Source organism: Macrobrachium nipponense, chromosome 24 (assembly GCF_015104395.2).
Source record: "Macrobrachium nipponense isolate FS-2020 chromosome 24, ASM1510439v2, whole genome shotgun sequence".
Lineage (NCBI taxonomy): Eukaryota > Metazoa > Arthropoda > Malacostraca > Decapoda > Palaemonidae > Macrobrachium > Macrobrachium nipponense.
In genome coordinates, this window is record NC_061091.1 from 54,828,492 (window position 1) to 54,845,255 (window position 16,764).

Below are 16,764 nucleotides of genomic sequence, written 5' to 3' on the forward strand. Positions count from 1 at the left end.
TGAGTGAAGTTGGCAAGACGCCAGCCAACCAGCCCCCTCCGTTTGTTTATATATGCTACCACTGTGGTGTTGTCTGACATAAGAATGACAGAGTGCCTCACCACCTTTTCTCGAAACTCCTGAAGACCCAGGAAAGCTGCCTTCAACTCCAAAACATTGCTGTGGAGTGTTTGTCCTGTGTGCTTTAAGCCACCAAGGACAGGAGCTCTTCGAAATATGCACCCCAACCTTTGGAGGAGGCATCCAAGAACAAGAGAAGATCCAGAGGGGGCTGAATGAAGAGAAATTCCCACTGTCAGGTTCTGGTCATCCAACCAGCACAGAAGGCTATATTTTACCTCTGTTGACAGAGGGGCATGGAGCTGAGGGGAATCCCCTGCCAGTTACCAAAAATCCTTCAGTCTCCATTGCAGGGAATGAATGAGAAGATGCCCATAAGGAACCAGCTTCTTGAGAGAAGACAAGAGGCCCAGAAGAACTTGTCACTGGAGAGCTAGTTGTTCCCCTCCAAAAAAGGAAGGAGAGAGAGAGTCCAGAATTTCTGTAACCTCTGGTCCGACGGCAAAACTCTTGATGATGCTGTATCTCTCACCATTCCCAGGTATAGAATCCCCTGGCTGGGAAACAGATTGGACTTCTACAGATTTACCACATACCTAAGCTCTGAAAAAACTGGAGGAGTTCCCTGTCCATAACCAATTTCCCTCTGGAACTTGCCAACACCAGCCAATTATCAAGATATCTCAATAGGCGAATCCCCTGAGCATAGTCCATGTCAACATTAAGGTAAAGCCCCGCGTGAACACCTGGGGAGCTCTAGTCAAACCGAAGCAAGGACCTTGAACTGAAAGACCTGCTCTCCAAGGCTGAAGAGGAGGAAATTCCTGGACAAGGAGTGGAAAGGAATCTGGAAGTATGCATCCTTCAAGTCTATTGACAGCATGAAGTTGTTCTCCCTTACGGCTGCCAAGAATGTCTGGGGTGTTTCCATCCTGAGCCTTGTCTTCTTGATAAAGTGGTTTAACATGGAAAGGTCTATCACTGGTCTTCAATCGCCCGTGGCCTTTGAAATAAGAAAGACTCAACTGTAGAACTCCAAGGAAGGAGATCTAACCTCTCCACTGCACCCTTGTCTATCATCTTTGACACTTCCTCCCAGAGAGCCAGGTGCTTCAGAGAGCCTCGGGCGCACGTCAAGTGCAAGAGAGGATGATCCGAGAGAGGAGGAGGGAAGGTGAACTGAAGTAGATACCCTGCCTGAAGGACATCTACTGCCAACTTCCCCGCTCCGTGCGATTGCCAATTGGCCCAGTGGCCTGCCAGGCATCCCCCACCTGTGACAACAGGCAGGAAGTGGCATCCTCTCTATCGACGACCTGACCTCCCTCTGCCCCTAGTCCCCTCCCTGGTTTGGAAGAGCGAGGCTGAAAGGACGGCTGCGGCTGCTTCTTGGAAGAAGATGCTGCCTGAGAGGCCCTAGTGGAAGTCAATGGTTTTGAAGGCTTCCTAGAAGGCAACTGCCTACTCTGCCTTGGAAGTGGAGGAAAAGAAGGGGCCTTTGATTTAAGTGACCCCTGCTGGACAAGATGATCATTAGTGTTAACACAATGTCTGTCTATCGCAGCTGGGATACTAGAAGATCTCCATTCTGGAGAGACAACAAGGAATCCAAATCCATTTAACGAGCCACCTTAGAGAGGGCTGTGTCCCTTCTAATTAGGAGCAAGTTAGCCCACAAATTAGCTTTCATATGCCCCAGACACAAGATGGGCTTTGCATCAGACTGAAGCAATCTGATGAAAGGAGTGTTGACAGGCCCCTTTGCAGAATGGGGCGACATTATCCTAGCTACTGAAGACGACCACAAGTCCAGCCACGAGACTGTCTGAAAGGTAGAAAAGGCAGTAGACTCCAAAGTGGAAGCCTCTTGAAAGGTCAGTGAAGGGCCCCCAGCACTGACCTGATCCAGGGTCAAGCCAGGGTTCAGGAGAACCACATTTGAATTAACCTGCCTACTCATCAGCTAACCAGATTAGTTGAGTAATACTTTTTAATGTTGAACAAGAGGAGGGGGAAGAAGCTTGAACGACCTGTTGGAATGAAGAAAATTCTCCCTTCCCGAGACCAGAGAATTAACATGCTTCAAAAGCAAATGAGCATGCCCAGAACGTGGTAGCTCAAACGAAGTCCTCACATCCTTCTTTGGCCCAGGTGTGATGGTAATTGCTTCATAGCAAAGGAAGTTAAAGGAAAGGAGAACGCATTTTCGAGAAGTTCCGCAGTAAGGAGGCTTTCCCGCCCGTGTTGGAGGCGCCTGTTCTGGAATCGTCGGGCGTGTTGTGGAGCGCAAAAACGTGCCAATGTGACATGAGAAATGCGCGATTTCTGATGCAATACCTCGTCTAGATTTACCTAGGAAATTCTGGAAATCTCGCGAGTCTGTGACACTCGCCGTAGGCTCCGCCCCCAGAATGCTGTATAAATATGACGGAGGAAGTAGCAGCAGGAGGAGGAGACAAAGAGAGAAAGAGATCGTAAAAGAGAGACTACAGTTAGTCACAGAGAGATATCCTCAGTAAGAACCACAGATCAGATTATCAGTGAGAGATAAGCAGCAGCAGAGATCATCCGTGAGAGATACGAGAAAAAGGAACCAACGAAGGATCAGAAAAGTTGCTCGAGATTGGTTGGATATTGGTCTAGTCGTCTTCAGGAGTGGACGGATTATCTCGTGTTATCTCGACTTCGAGCAGACTTCAGAGAAGAAAAGGTCCTGCTAGAGGTTTTGGGGAATCCCTGCCTTACAAGTAAACTATTTTCTGCAATACGGAGTCAAGAGGACATCTGCAATTGCCGCTCTCCTTTTATGAAGCCACCGCTACGAGTCACTAAACCGTCCCACAAGTATTTGAAGTACCTCACTGTTCCCCCAGTTCATGCAGTTTAAGATTCTGTCTTTTTATGTAAATAGGAGATACCATTCTGCATTTGCCTATGTTAGTAAACTTGTAAATAAACCTTTGTTGTGTTAGTGTTTCTTTCTATATTCATATCCCCAGTTTCAACTGTTGGTGTTGAAAAAAAAAAAATTATAATTTTTTTGTATTATTTCATATCAAACCTGAAGCAGACCTCTCTCAGAGGCCGTAACATTGTGGCGACCTTGCTTAGGCTATCAACACTTTAACAGTTTGAAACCAGGAAAATATAGAAAGAATCAGAATGAGTGAGATGGTGAAAGAGTTTATTGAGTCAGGTAAGCTACTAGGTCTAGAGGGGAATGATCTCCGTGAGTATGTTGAGAAGAAAGAAAGGGAAAAGTATGAGAGATAAGTAATGAAAATGCAGCAAGAGAAAGAAAGAGAAGCAATGAGAATGTAGCAAGAGAGAGAAGTGTTGGTAATGCAGCAGGAAGAGAGAGAGAAAGAGCGTATGCATGAGCAGGAAGAAAGAGAAAAGGTACGTATACATGAGCAGGAGGAGAGAGAGAAAGAGCGTATGCATGAGTTGGAAATTGCTCGGTTAAGGCAAAATGCTCGTAACAGTCAGACAGGTGAAACTGATAGGTTAGGTATGAGTGCAGTGCTAAAATTAGTACCAAAGTTTGATGAAGAAGATGTTACGACATATTTCATGTGTTTTGAGAAGTTAATGGAACGAGTAGGTTCTCCTAAAGAAATGTGGACTTTATATTTGCAGTCAGTTTTGAGTGGTAGGGCACTTACTGTGTATAGTTGCATGTCTAAGGAGGAATGTGATAATTACGATATCGTGAAAGAAACTGTTCTTAGCACGTATAGGTTAGTACCAGAGGCATACCGTAAGAAATTTAGAAATTTGAGAAAGGATGAAAATATTACGTATGTAGAATACGGTAAGAAGTTAGATAGGCTGTTTTTTGATTGGTTAACTTCTGCTAAGGTTGAGGATTTTGACGGTTTGAAGAACTTAGTGTTGTTAGAAAACTTCAAAGATAACATATCCCCTGAGAATAAACTTTATATAGAAGATAGGTGAGAAGTATCTTTTGCAGGAGCAACTAGGCTAGCTGACGAATATAGACTAACTCATAATTTGAGTGTTAGTAAGAAACGAAATGATCCTTCGTCTGGTAGAGTACAAAGCAGTAAAGGTTTCAGTCCTAGTAATAGCAATGCGAGTAGAAGTGACTATTCCTGTTATACATGCGGAAAACCTGGTCATACGTCTAAGGCTTGTAAGAGTAAAGTGGCATCTAGTTGCTCAGAATTAACTTGTTTCCGATGTAATGGGAAAGGGCATTTAGCGAGAAATTGTGCAGTAGAAAAGAAGGACGGTAAGAAACCAGTGTCTCTAGTTAACCTTTCGTCAAGTAGGAATGATGTGATAAGAGAAACTAGGAAATTTTTTGGTGAATTTCTGTTGGAAGGCGTAGTTTCCTCTCTTGGAGGAGTAGATTCGAGAGAAGTGGTCTTGCTTCAAACACAGGGGCCGCTGTATCACTGATTAGAAGTGTGTGTGTGCCGAACAGGGCAGAAATCAATATGGAAGAGAAAGTTATGTTAGGTGGATTTCCTAACACTTGTGTTCTTTGTCCTTTGTTGAAGTTGAATTTAGAAAGTCAGGTAGTGTCAGGAGAAGTAAAACTTGCAGTTGTGGACAGTTTGCCCATCGATGGCGTTGACATTATTGTCGCGATGGCGTTGACATATTGTCGGTAACGACTTAGCTTTATCCAAGAATGTGAATCCTGTTGTAAGGAATATTCCAGTGCCTGAAATGGTAGCAACTAGGTTGGGTTTAGATACAGACATAGACTACGATCATAATTTGTTCGTGGATTTGAACGAGTGTGAGTTCGTGGATTCGAACGTGAGTAAGTTCGTGGATTCGAATGAGTGTGATAGAGGTAGCGAGGTTGATCTTGGCATGAGCGTGGCTGAGAGACCGAACTCTATCGTGGACAGTAATAGCCAAACGGAAGGTGTAGCTGTCGGAAGTAACGTAGTAAATGTGCAGGTATCTAGTCCTAGTTACGGTGATGAATTAGGCTTTAACATTTTGGATAAGGATGAGCTAGTCACGTTGCAGAGACAGGATAAGACACTAACCCGAATTTTTGAATGTGAGCTGGATGATGATCTCAATGATGTGTGTAAGGAAACTTTTTGTGTAAAGGACGAAGTTTTGTGTCGTTATGTTCGACCGAAGTCAGGTAGTAAAGAGGAAATCATAGAACAATTAGTAGTTTCTAGGAAGCTTCATGAATTACTTTTGAAATTAGCACATGATGAGTAAGGACATTTGGGAGTAAATAAAACTTTCAAGTGTATTAGTAGGGTGTACTTTTGGCCTAAGATGACAAATGATGTATGTTTTAAGAGGTATGTTTTAAGCTGTCTTGAATATCAAATTGCCGGGAAACCGAATCAAGTAATTACCAGAGTTCAGCTGTGTAATATTCCTTCAGTAGGCGAATCTTTTGGGAATGTATTTATAAATATGTTCGGACCTTTGCCTAGAAGTAAGGGTAGAGATGATTGCATAACTAATCTTGAGTATTTTAAAAACAATCTAAGAGATGTTTGGCAACTAGCGGAGGAGAACGGAAGCGCTTGGCACTTAGCGAAAGAAAACCCGAACAGAAGTCAAGGGGAACCTAAAGAAAAACTTGATCTTAGATCATACAAGAGAAGTTTGTGTGTAAGAGATGAAGTTTTAGTACTAGTCCAGAAAGAAGGTTCCTCTTTATCTCATAATTTCGACGGTCCTTTTTCAGTTTTAGAGAAGAGGGGAAATATACATTATAGAATTAATGTGGGTAAGAGTAGAGCAAAGGCAATGAATGTAAATTTGCTTCAGAATTATAAACAACGCCCCGTGCCGTGGCCTCCGCCCGTGTAACAGTGTTACTGAGTGAGATTAGTTTTGAGAAAAACACAAGAGGTGTTTTAGTATTTATAAGTTTTAATCAGAGTTCAGAAAATGGAAAAAGTAAGAGAGAAGGATAATGTTATAGCTAGTAGCCTCTAGAGATTTTTCTCAGAATGAGTAGCCTAATGACCGTTTTCTGTTTTGGCACGAGTGGTTGAGTGAATGAAAAAGTATGGAAGCTTTATGCAGAATTGTTTCCCCGCTGTTTAATTCTTGCTTCTCTTTAGAAAAAAATAAAATCAGTTAATTTCATTTTTTTTCTCTTTTGGGGGGGCGTGTGATGGTAATTGCTTCATAGCAAAGGAATTTAAAGGAAAGGAGAACGCATTTTCGAGAAGTTCGGCAGTAAGGAGGCTTTCGCGCCCGTGTTGGAGGCGCCTGTTCTGGAATCGTCGGGCGTGTTGTGGAGCACAAAAACGCGCCAATGTGACATGAGAAATGCGCGATTTCTGATGCAATACCTCGTCTAGATTTACCTAGGAAATTCTGGAAATCTCGTGAGTCTGTGACGCTCGCCGTAGGCTCCGCCCCCAGAATGCTGTATAAATACGACGGAGGAAGTAGCAGCAGGAGGAGGAGACAAAGAGAGAAAGAGATTGTAAAAGAGAATCTACAGTTAGTCACAGAGAGATATCCTCAGTAAGAGCCACAGATCAGATTATCAGTGAGAGATCAGCAGCAGCAGAGATCATCCGTGAGAGATACGAGAAAAAGGAACCAACGAAGGATCAGAAAAGTTGCTCGAGAGTTGGTTGGATATTGGTCTAGTCGTCTTCAGGAGTGGACGGATTATCTCGTGTTATCTCGACGTCGAGCAGACTTCAGAGAAGAAAAGGTCCTGCTAGAGGTTTTGGGGAATTCCTGCCTTACAATAAACTATTTTCTGTAATACGGAGTCAAGAGGACGTCTGCAATTGCCGCTCTCCTTTTATGAAGCCACCGCTATGAGTCACTAAACCGTCCCGCAAGTATTTGAATTACCTCACTGTTCCCCCAGTTCATGCAGTGTAAGATTCTGTCTTTTTATGTAAATAGGAGATACCATTCTGCATCTGCCTATGTTAGTAAGCTTGTAAATAAACCTTTGTTGTGTTAGTGTTTCTTTCTAAATTTGTATCTCCAGTTTCAACTGTTGGTGTTCAATTTTTTTTTTTTTTATTATTATTTCATAGAACCTGAAGCGGACCTCTCTCAGAGGCTGTAACACCAGGCAAGGCCTCTATGCCTGTAGGAGTCATAGAAGATTGAGTCTAAGTCCTCCCAGAAAGTTTACTGAACTCACAAATGAGATCAATAAATAATCTCCATGTAGGAAGAAAAAAACTCCTGACTCTCCCCCTCCTCTGGATCCTGCATCAAAGGTTGAAGTCCTGAAGACGACAGCTAGGAAAGATCCCTATCACTTTCTCTAACCTCTGGAGAGCTCCTTGAAGAACAAACGTCATCTCTGCCCCTTGAAGGACCACGTCCATGAACATAGGAAAAGGATTGTGTGTCCATTGGGGAGAGGGGAGATTCATGTATGCGGCATGCAACAAATCCTGTACACAGCCGTGCAATGAACCATGTCCATGACAATGCAAAGATGAACAACATATGTGAGATTGTCTGGGAGAAGGAGAAGCACAAAATCGTTGCCTACATGAGTCACAACCCCCGACTCTGGAAGGTGAATGACAACCATAGTTCCTCCTAAGAGAAGAGGAATGCCTAGGCTTCTTGGTAACTGGAGAAACACTTTCCTTCTCCCAATCACAAAGAGACTTCAAAGCACTTCCATGATGAGAGACATGGCTGTCAACAGTCTCATGGCCAGGTCCATCAACAACTTCATGGCTGTCACTAGAAACACGTTCCTGGTTCGTGAGCAACAGGTGAGGAAGCACTAGACTTACCATGTGATTGCAATTTACCAAGAGGAGAGGAACATCTTGAAGGTTTTGTAGTAACTGGATTACCAACCTGAGGGACCACCACTTTCGACTCCTTATTCGGAGCCTTGTTATCCTTACGACATACACAAACAGGTTGAGATGTAGAACCAGCAAGTGGCCTCTAAGGAGGAGGTGGAAGATCACCCTTCACAAGCTCACGAACGTGAGAGAATCACATCCATGTATGTTAAGAGGAGACACATCTCTGTGGGGACAGAGACAACACACCTCTCACACTCACAGAGGGCAAAGCAACAAAGTCCTCAATCCTCCAATGTCTAACTCGAGTGTGAGGAGGGGAGGACAAAGGCAAAGGCAACGATGAAGTAAATGGTAATTTACAACGTTTCCTCTTGGAGGTACCACAGCACTTCTTCCCAAAATCAGAGCTGGGATGATCGTCATGGAGGAAGCTGGTGTGACGTCACTGGAACTGACGTCACAGGCAGAGAGGATGCTGCAAGTGACCTCACAGTGTGTGTCTGTCAGCCAGAGTCAATGGCCTCCCTAATGGCGACCCAGGATGAGGCGTAGTTACAGGTGGAATCACAAAGCACATACATCTATAAAAAAAAAACCAGCTTGGGAGGAGGGGAGGAATAGCGAACATCCACTCTCCAAGGCGATTGAAGAAAGACTGAGTGCGTCACGGGGTTCATGCGCGTTCGGTGACAACTCTCCACCTCTTCTACGCATTAGATGCCAGATGCCATAGATTCCTTAAATATATAATCTTTGATTATTATCATCTAGTTTCCATTGGTGCCAGAAGATTTATCCTATTGTTAAGAATGAAGGTGTTTGTTCTGTGTAAGAACAAATATATAATATTGTTAATGTTTTTATTTTGAGCCTTGGGGTATGAGGTCAGCTTAATCTACATGTACACTCCCATACACAAAGGAACAGTTGCACAATTGGGCTGCTTGGCAATCAAAGCCTACAGCAGATCTCTTTGTTTAAATAAGTGGAAGAAAAAAAATTTGCCAACAGAAAGGCAAAAGAAATACTATTATTTGTAGGGTATGGCATATAAAAGTTTTGGAATTAATTACACTGTTTAAACACATTTCTTACCTGAGGTCAGACGATGTATAAAATAGGTTGAAGATTTGTGATAATTGTAATGGAACTTTACTAAAGGATGTTAACTTACTCAAAACTTGGAATAAAATAAACATGCACAACAAATAAATAGAGGGTTAAAAGACAAACATTGATAGGATTGCTTATGAATCTTGCAGTTTACATTTATAATGTTCATATTACTAACTGGTCAGAGAGCTGGTCATAAGTTTGAGCAGTCATTAAACAGATATATCATGAGGAATGTCGCATGTCGCATGTACTATACTTCAAACATTCATTAATAATACTCACACAAGCATTGGAGATTTGCAACATTTCCTCAAACAAAGAATCCTCTTGTTTGTGTCTTCCTGAAGTATCAATAATGATAACTTCAAAACCTTCTTCCTTGAATTTCTCCACACCATCAACTGCTATCACAACAGGGTCAACCTCAGTGTAACTGCGGACAAAATTAATCAGTCAATGTATATACCGACTGAATCCATTACTTTTACAGCACTTCAAAAATTGGAATATTCCAAAGTTAACAAATTGGATAAACTAAATCTACAAGGAAATGCCTAATTGGGATGTTAAAATTATTTCAAACTAAATATAGGTTACGTGATGTTTTTTTTCCTTGTAATGCATCATTTTGTGTCAATACTGTACTTAAAATTCTTGGTAATGACTGACTATCACCTCTAGCAATAAAAAACACAAAGCAACAAGAAAATGAGCAAAATGGGGAAGAAATTTAGGCACTTCATAAAATTTTACAGTAATTTTCCCAAGCAAATACTAATAAAATAAAGGAACTGAGACAAATATCTTTTTAGCATCATAATGAGAATTTCACTTCTTACAATGAAATCATTTGCCACACAATTGTTGATAATAATGTAAAATATAAATAATATTGAAGTTGCAAACTCAAAATATGGAGGTTCTGGGAAGTTACTGCTTTAGCAGTGATATATGAAATACAGGCGGCCCGCGGTTAACAACGCAATCACTCAACGGCGAATCGGTTTTACGGCGGTCGTCAAAAATATTCATTAAAAAAATAAGGCATTTTAAAGGTATCTTTACGGCACAATTTTCAGTTAACAGCGCTGCTAGCGCCGTTGTCTAACGAGTTCATACATTTGTAGAAATGCCGTTCAGACCATAAAGGTTATGCAAATTATATTAACAAATTTTATGGAGAGTTATTACGTAGGTATTAGGGTAAAATATATGCCTCTGACGCTGTTCTATGACGAAAATATCGAGTTACATAAGTGCAAATTTAGCTATGGATGTGTCGATTTATAAATGTTCATGCTTTTGTTTAAAATGTGTATGAAAATGTATTACGTGAAAGGTATTTTTATTTATGTACAGAAATATGATACAAAGGTAGCTTTTGAAACTGCCATTCACGTTATCAAATACGATGTTTTTTCATGTTCTTTCTTGTGAGCCGCCGCCTGCCGCTCTTCCGAAAATATCGATTTAAAAAAAAGTGCAAATTAGCGATCAATGTGTCGATTTTATAAATGTTTATGCTTTTATGTTTAAATGTATATGAAAATGTATTACGAATAGAGTATTTTTATTTCTGTGCAGAAATATGATAAAAAGGCAGCTTTTGAAACTGCCCTTCAAGTTATCGACTACGATGTTTTTTCAAGTTCGTTCTTGTATGCCGCCGCTGCCACTCTTCCGAAAATATAGAGTTAAAGAGAGTCCAAATTTAGCGATCGATGTGTCGATTTTTTAAATATTTATGCTTTTATGTTTAAAATGTGTATGAAAATATATTACGTAAAGGTATTTTCATTTTTGTACAGGAATAAGATACAAATTAAGGCAGCCTTTGTACTACGCTCCACGTTGTCAGGGGATGTTTTTCATGTTCGTTCTTGTCCGCCAGTTCCGAAAAATGCATTGTGTTATTTTATTAATTATGCATCTTTTCCATAAATCCTTTAAAAAGTTATACATTATTTCACTATATCCAAGAATATTGTATGTATTCTCATATTATTGTATTTAAAATACTACGGCAAATTTAAGACAGTATTCCGCGGAGCGGCCAATGTTGTGGTTTGAAATCAGCTGATGAATACGAGTTGTTTCACCATAACGCAATTCTGAGCGAATGCTCTTGCTTCTAGTTAGCATAAACAAATATCTATATACTTGACTTGTATGAGACAAAGTTATTTTTCCTTATACAGCGTGTTTTTAGGTGGAAATATTTATTGAATATGTCTCGTTGTGAATGTAAACTACTTTTTTTTTCGTTAACAGATTACGTTGGCGGCATGTTTATTGCGTAAAAAATTACGTGATTCCGTTCGCAATAATCCTTTATATCATCGTAATACAAACTTTACGTTATTTATCTTATATCGGCGTGAAACCAACAGTAAAATGTGTTCTTTCAAGCACAGTAGTTTTGATTAAAATGATTTTATCCCAATTTTATCTACAGTTGTGTTTGATGGCAGACGTTTACTGCAGTTTTATCCTTGTTAACGATGTACGATAATAGTCATTAGCAGCTTGATCAGTTTTCTCAGCTTCAGTTATAACTAGGTTTAAATTTAACAGTATTTCTCGATTGATCTTTAATCTATATTGATCTCTGATCTATAGCGAATAGTTATTCCATTAAGATATCTCAGTTCTATTCTATACATAACGCCATTTATAACAAATACGGTAATGTTGTACTGTAGTACGATGATTGAAATACAAGCCAAACAGATGTTATCCAGTTCGATTGTATTTAGAAAAAAAAAGTCGTTTCTCGTTCGGTTGTTCATGGCTGTACACGTTCACGCAACGAGTATAACGTTAAAACCATACTTTCATCATTCTCTTTTGCTGTTATTGAACTTATGTAACTAGAAGATGGATAAAGTTAGGCCATTGTAATTTGATCTCTCATAAAATCGGACTATCGTAAGACTAATGATCGTAACCTGAACACTACAGCTACCTGTACACTGTATAAACTTTATTACATCTTTACATACTCTAGACACCCACATGTACTGTACAGTAAATTCTATAGTACTATACTGCATAAATATAATTTTACTTATTGCGCTGTTGTGGGATTACGGCGCCTTTGACTGGTCTAGAGTTTCGAAAGAAGGTGTGCGGTGGCCATAGGCTTTAAAATCGCTCAGCGTCGAAAATCGCTTGGCGTCAGTGGCCAGGAACGGAACCCCTGCCGCTAACCGAGGGCCGCCTGTACTGTCAATGTCAAGGCATACAGGCAGATGTATTCTGATAAATTTTTAAGGTTTTCTCACATACTAGTTTTTACCTAAGAAAATGAATGTGCACCAGTTCTTCACAGGATTTTCCAAATAAATCCTAGATTAATGAATACAGCATTCAAAAAAACTGAAAATGCACCCTGATTAGTGATCATTAACATATAAACTGGCCATAAACTCCTAAGAATACCAATCTCCAAATTACAAATGAATATACACTGTTAAAGACAAACTTTTACATTCAATCACTATTGTCTTACCTGCCATAAAAAGGAATACGTGCTTTAGTACAATTCTGTTTCACCTGATCATAGGCACCAGCTCGGAAAGTATCTGCACACACCATACATGTTTTCCAACCTTTCCTCATGTAGTAATAGGCTAGCTTTGTGCATGTTGTGGTTTTACCTGAACCCTGCAAATTATAATAGTGATTTAATACAGAAATTTCTTTTAGCCCAAAATTATATCTGATAGTATTTTGGAAGTACTTCTGTACAATCATCCTCAATCCCTCTTAATCACATATCACGGAACTTATTTGTTACAAGAATAACACAAATATGGTATTTTCATGATAAAATTAAGTTTCATTTATACTTACCAACTAATTACATAGCTATACTTTTCAACTCATACGGCACCTAAAATTTGAAGTTCGTGGTAGCGATTCTATTGTTTTGGTGTAGATGACTACCCTGCCCACTATCAGGGGAATAATAGGTACAGTGGAGCCTTGCTTAGTCGCGGCTCAGCAATCACGGATTCAGTTAATCACGGGTTTTTCCTTGGACCACTTCTCAGTTTATATCACTGGTATGAATCCGTGGTAGGCTAAGCCTCGTCCGGTTCCGATAACCAACAAATGCATGAACAGATTCACATTATGATATTAACTGACAATAAAAGTAATAAAACTATTCTCACCTTATATATTATTGGCATATCTTCATAATATATAGCCTATTCATGGAATAATCCCACATCATTGACATCTACTTGTAGTTGAGCGGTCAGCAGAAATGTAAACATTGAGTTACACTTAACAGCACCTTTGTCATTCTTAACCTTTTAGAAATGTTAATAGTAGTAGTGTAATTACAGTAGTAATAACATTTAGGAAAACATTAATTTTCAATTCGAACTTCATTATTGTTTTGGTATAACGTAATCAACTTCTCTGAACACTGCAGTCATACAAACGATAATTGTCATAGATTATCGTATTGTTGTTTGCGATCGGCGACGAAGCGTAAAAGTAATAAAACCATTTTTCCTTATATATTATTGTCATATATTCATAATAAAATGCATATCTTATACATTATTGGCATATCTTCATAATAAAAAGCCTCTTCAAGGAATACTTCCTTGGGGAATGCATTTTTCAAGAGACAAAAATACACTACAAGTTTACAGTATGCAATGATTACTTTACTTTGATGTGATTACATTAATATATTACAGTATGGTACTCTAAGCAGTACAGTAACTATTTTTTTTATCATAAATGTATATTCATTCACGAAAAAAATACATATGACCACCGTGACGTCACCAAACCTAGTCTCGTTCGTACATACTATCTTTACACAATGTGATAGTGGTTACACCGTTCTACAAACTACGGATGTATTTTTACGTAAGTATCCTCTAAATTCTGTCATAAATCACTTTACTTACTTTTCTTGTGGAGCCCAAATACTACGTATATCCCGGATAATTAACAAAATCGCGAATTTTATCATGGAGCAAGATTCACTAATTACTGTATTTCTTCTTCTTTTCATGACTAAATGCATTTTTAGGATACACTCATTTACAAATTTTCAAATACTATGAATGTAAATAGCAAAATCTCTCTCTCTCTCAATGATATATGAATTACTGTATCATAATATCATAAACTATTATGTACAAAGTTAAAAATAATAATAATTCCATTAATAAATTAGTTTCTTTTAGCAACTAAATTGTTTTCCAAAATAATTCTTTCGGTAATAAACGTCCATCAGCTGATTCTAAACGTAAACAAAAGACAAAACTAGATTTTTATTGCTGTATTTTGCTGTTTATACATTAATATTATAGTTGGGTGCTGTAATCTTTACAGTAAATCATGTTTTTTTTATCATAAATATGTTCATTCACAAAATAGATATACGTACTATGTACTTTTAGTTTGGTGCAGCAGCCAAATCATGAAAATAGAAAGGAATTGTTAAGTAATATACTTTTGTTTGCTGATCTGATGAAGGGGAAATTGAAGATAGGAAAGAATAACTTTGAAACTGTCTTGAATTTAGTTCAAGGTCATAGTTGAAGACATATTTGGTGCTTGAACTAAAGTAGGCAGTTATAAACATTGAAATAGTGGCCTTGGGTGGGTTAATAATTAAAGTGGGCAGTTTAAAGCAATTTTTAGGGGGGTACCAGGATAACACGGGTATTTACTTATCACGGGGGGGTTCTGGGCCCTATCCCCCGCGATTATCGAGGCCCTACTGTACAACAAAACAGAGGAACTATCTTATTTTGTGCATAATATCCATGAGAGGGGAGGAGGGAGGGCTCCAATACGTAATTACCGTATATACTCGCATATTATGCGACTTTTGAAACCTAATTTTGAAGCTAATTTTAAAGGGGTCGCATCATACACGCGGTATAAAATTAGCGTACCGTCTATGCTTTCCCAAATCGGCAGATCGCGATAGTTACTACCGGAGGAAAACAGTAGATCTTTTAAAAAGTTATGTTTTACTTGTACTTCACTATATCCAATAATATTGTATGCATTCTCATATTACTATTGTATTTTAAAATACAAAAGAGCGATCGTGCGCCATTTGCATTATTTTGGTTTATACAACATGTTTAACTGTTCTAGACTAACCATCTATAATTTCCAAATCAGTTAAGGCACAACACCGAAGGATTTTTTACTTTTTGTTTTACTCTGTAAAAGAAACATTTGTTACTTGAATTATTATTTTCCTTTTAGGATACGCAGGTAAGTGAAAATTTATTAAAGTAAAAAAAATTGCATAAAATTAATAAACTAAAATCCTCCAAAGTCGCTCTCCGTGTCCGTATCATCAAATACTGCTCTGAATTCTTTGCCATCAAGGCAGTCATCATATTCGTCATCTTCCAGATCTTTGATCATTTCATCCTCATCTCCTGCATCTTCGTATAGGACATTGTCAATTCATATGGAAGGTATAGTCTTGTCACCGTGGCGAGCTCTCTGGCATGGCTTTTAAAGATCTGCCCTTTTGCTAATTTTACAAAAACAACAACTGCCCGTGTGTGACAGACCTTTGAATGTCCTTGAGACAAACCCCGAGGCTATAATTATAAGATTATAAGGGTTTTTCCTTCCCAGGTACTTTAATCTCCTTCCTATTCGGCCTCTCTCTCTCTCTTTCTCTCTCTCTCCTAAATCTTACAGCTGTCCGAGCGAGAGCTTTTTTTATGGGACAACATAGGCCCGCATTTCGCATTTTCCATACCTATTTATTTCGTATACGATTGCCCTTTCTCGGCTGTGAAGTTGATGTCTATCTATGGCTGTGAGATGACCAGGAATAACTTGTAAGTCGGTGTCAAAGTCACTCCACTCCTCAGTCAGGGCCAAAAACTTTGCCATATCGCATTCAAGCAATATTCAGTCATTGTTTCCTATCTATTATTTTCTCAGAGAGAGAGAGAGAGAGAGAGAGAGAGAGAGAGAGAGAGAGAGAGAGAGAGAGAGAGAGAGAGAGAGAGAGAGTCTGTCTGTATACGATTGTTTATTTTCTCACTCGTCAAACTTACTGTTATGCTTTATTTCATATTTCCTTGCTCACCAATTTATTCTATACCTACGATATTAAGAAATCAAGATGTGTGTAGAAGGGAGAAATGCCTCCAGACTGTACAGTCAGTATGGATTTAAACGCACGTGGAACTGGTTGAAATATTCGCAACAGCACCAAAATGAGATGCCCTGTTGATAGAATATCTGACTCCGTTTCTTGTTATTGCATAAAAAAAACTTTATCAATCGTGAACCTACGTAATTTACTTAGAATTCTGCGCAACGGAAAAGATAATATTTGATATCTGTAATAGGAGATATGGTTTTATCTCTGTTGTTGTTATAAATTTGGCAGATATGCGATCAAACACGTGGGTGGACCAAAACAGCCCAGCCAGAGAGCTCCGCTCATTTTGTAAATACTATTGTTTGGCGTGCTAGGCTTACCCCGATTTATTTGGGTGTGCGCTACTCAAATAATCGCATTTTTCTTACTAATCCCAAGAGTTGACCATGGAAAATCCCAAGATTAACCAAAAATCCCAAGATATTAAAATAATTGACATATGCCAAGCTTTGGAGTCCTAAACTATTACTCTGTCTATCAGGAAGATACTGATAAATTGAATTGACGGTATCTCTCCTGAGAGAGAGAGAGAGAGAGAGAGAGAGAGAGAGAGAGAGAGAGATTATTCATGTAATCAGTAAAATACACTAATAAAAACAAAAACTACGTACTGTATGCAAAGCACACACATCATCGTTA

The 16,764-nt window shown here is 39.1% G+C and overlaps 1 protein-coding gene across 2 annotated transcripts in view; it reads right to left on the minus strand.

The window, feature by feature from the left end:
• Positions 1-16,764, minus strand: part of LOC135205643 (signal recognition particle subunit SRP54-like) — a 203,839-nt gene that overhangs the window by 95,765 nt on the left and 91,310 nt on the right. For both annotated transcript variants that reach the window (XM_064236461.1, XM_064236459.1), the window contains exons 4-5: positions 12,457-12,611; positions 9,228-9,378 (exon numbers count right to left, since the gene is read on the minus strand). In XM_064236461.1, coding sequence (XP_064092531.1) covers positions 9,228-9,378; positions 12,457-12,611 — 306 coding nt within the window. The remainder of the gene's footprint in view (positions 1-9,227; positions 9,379-12,456; positions 12,612-16,764) is intronic.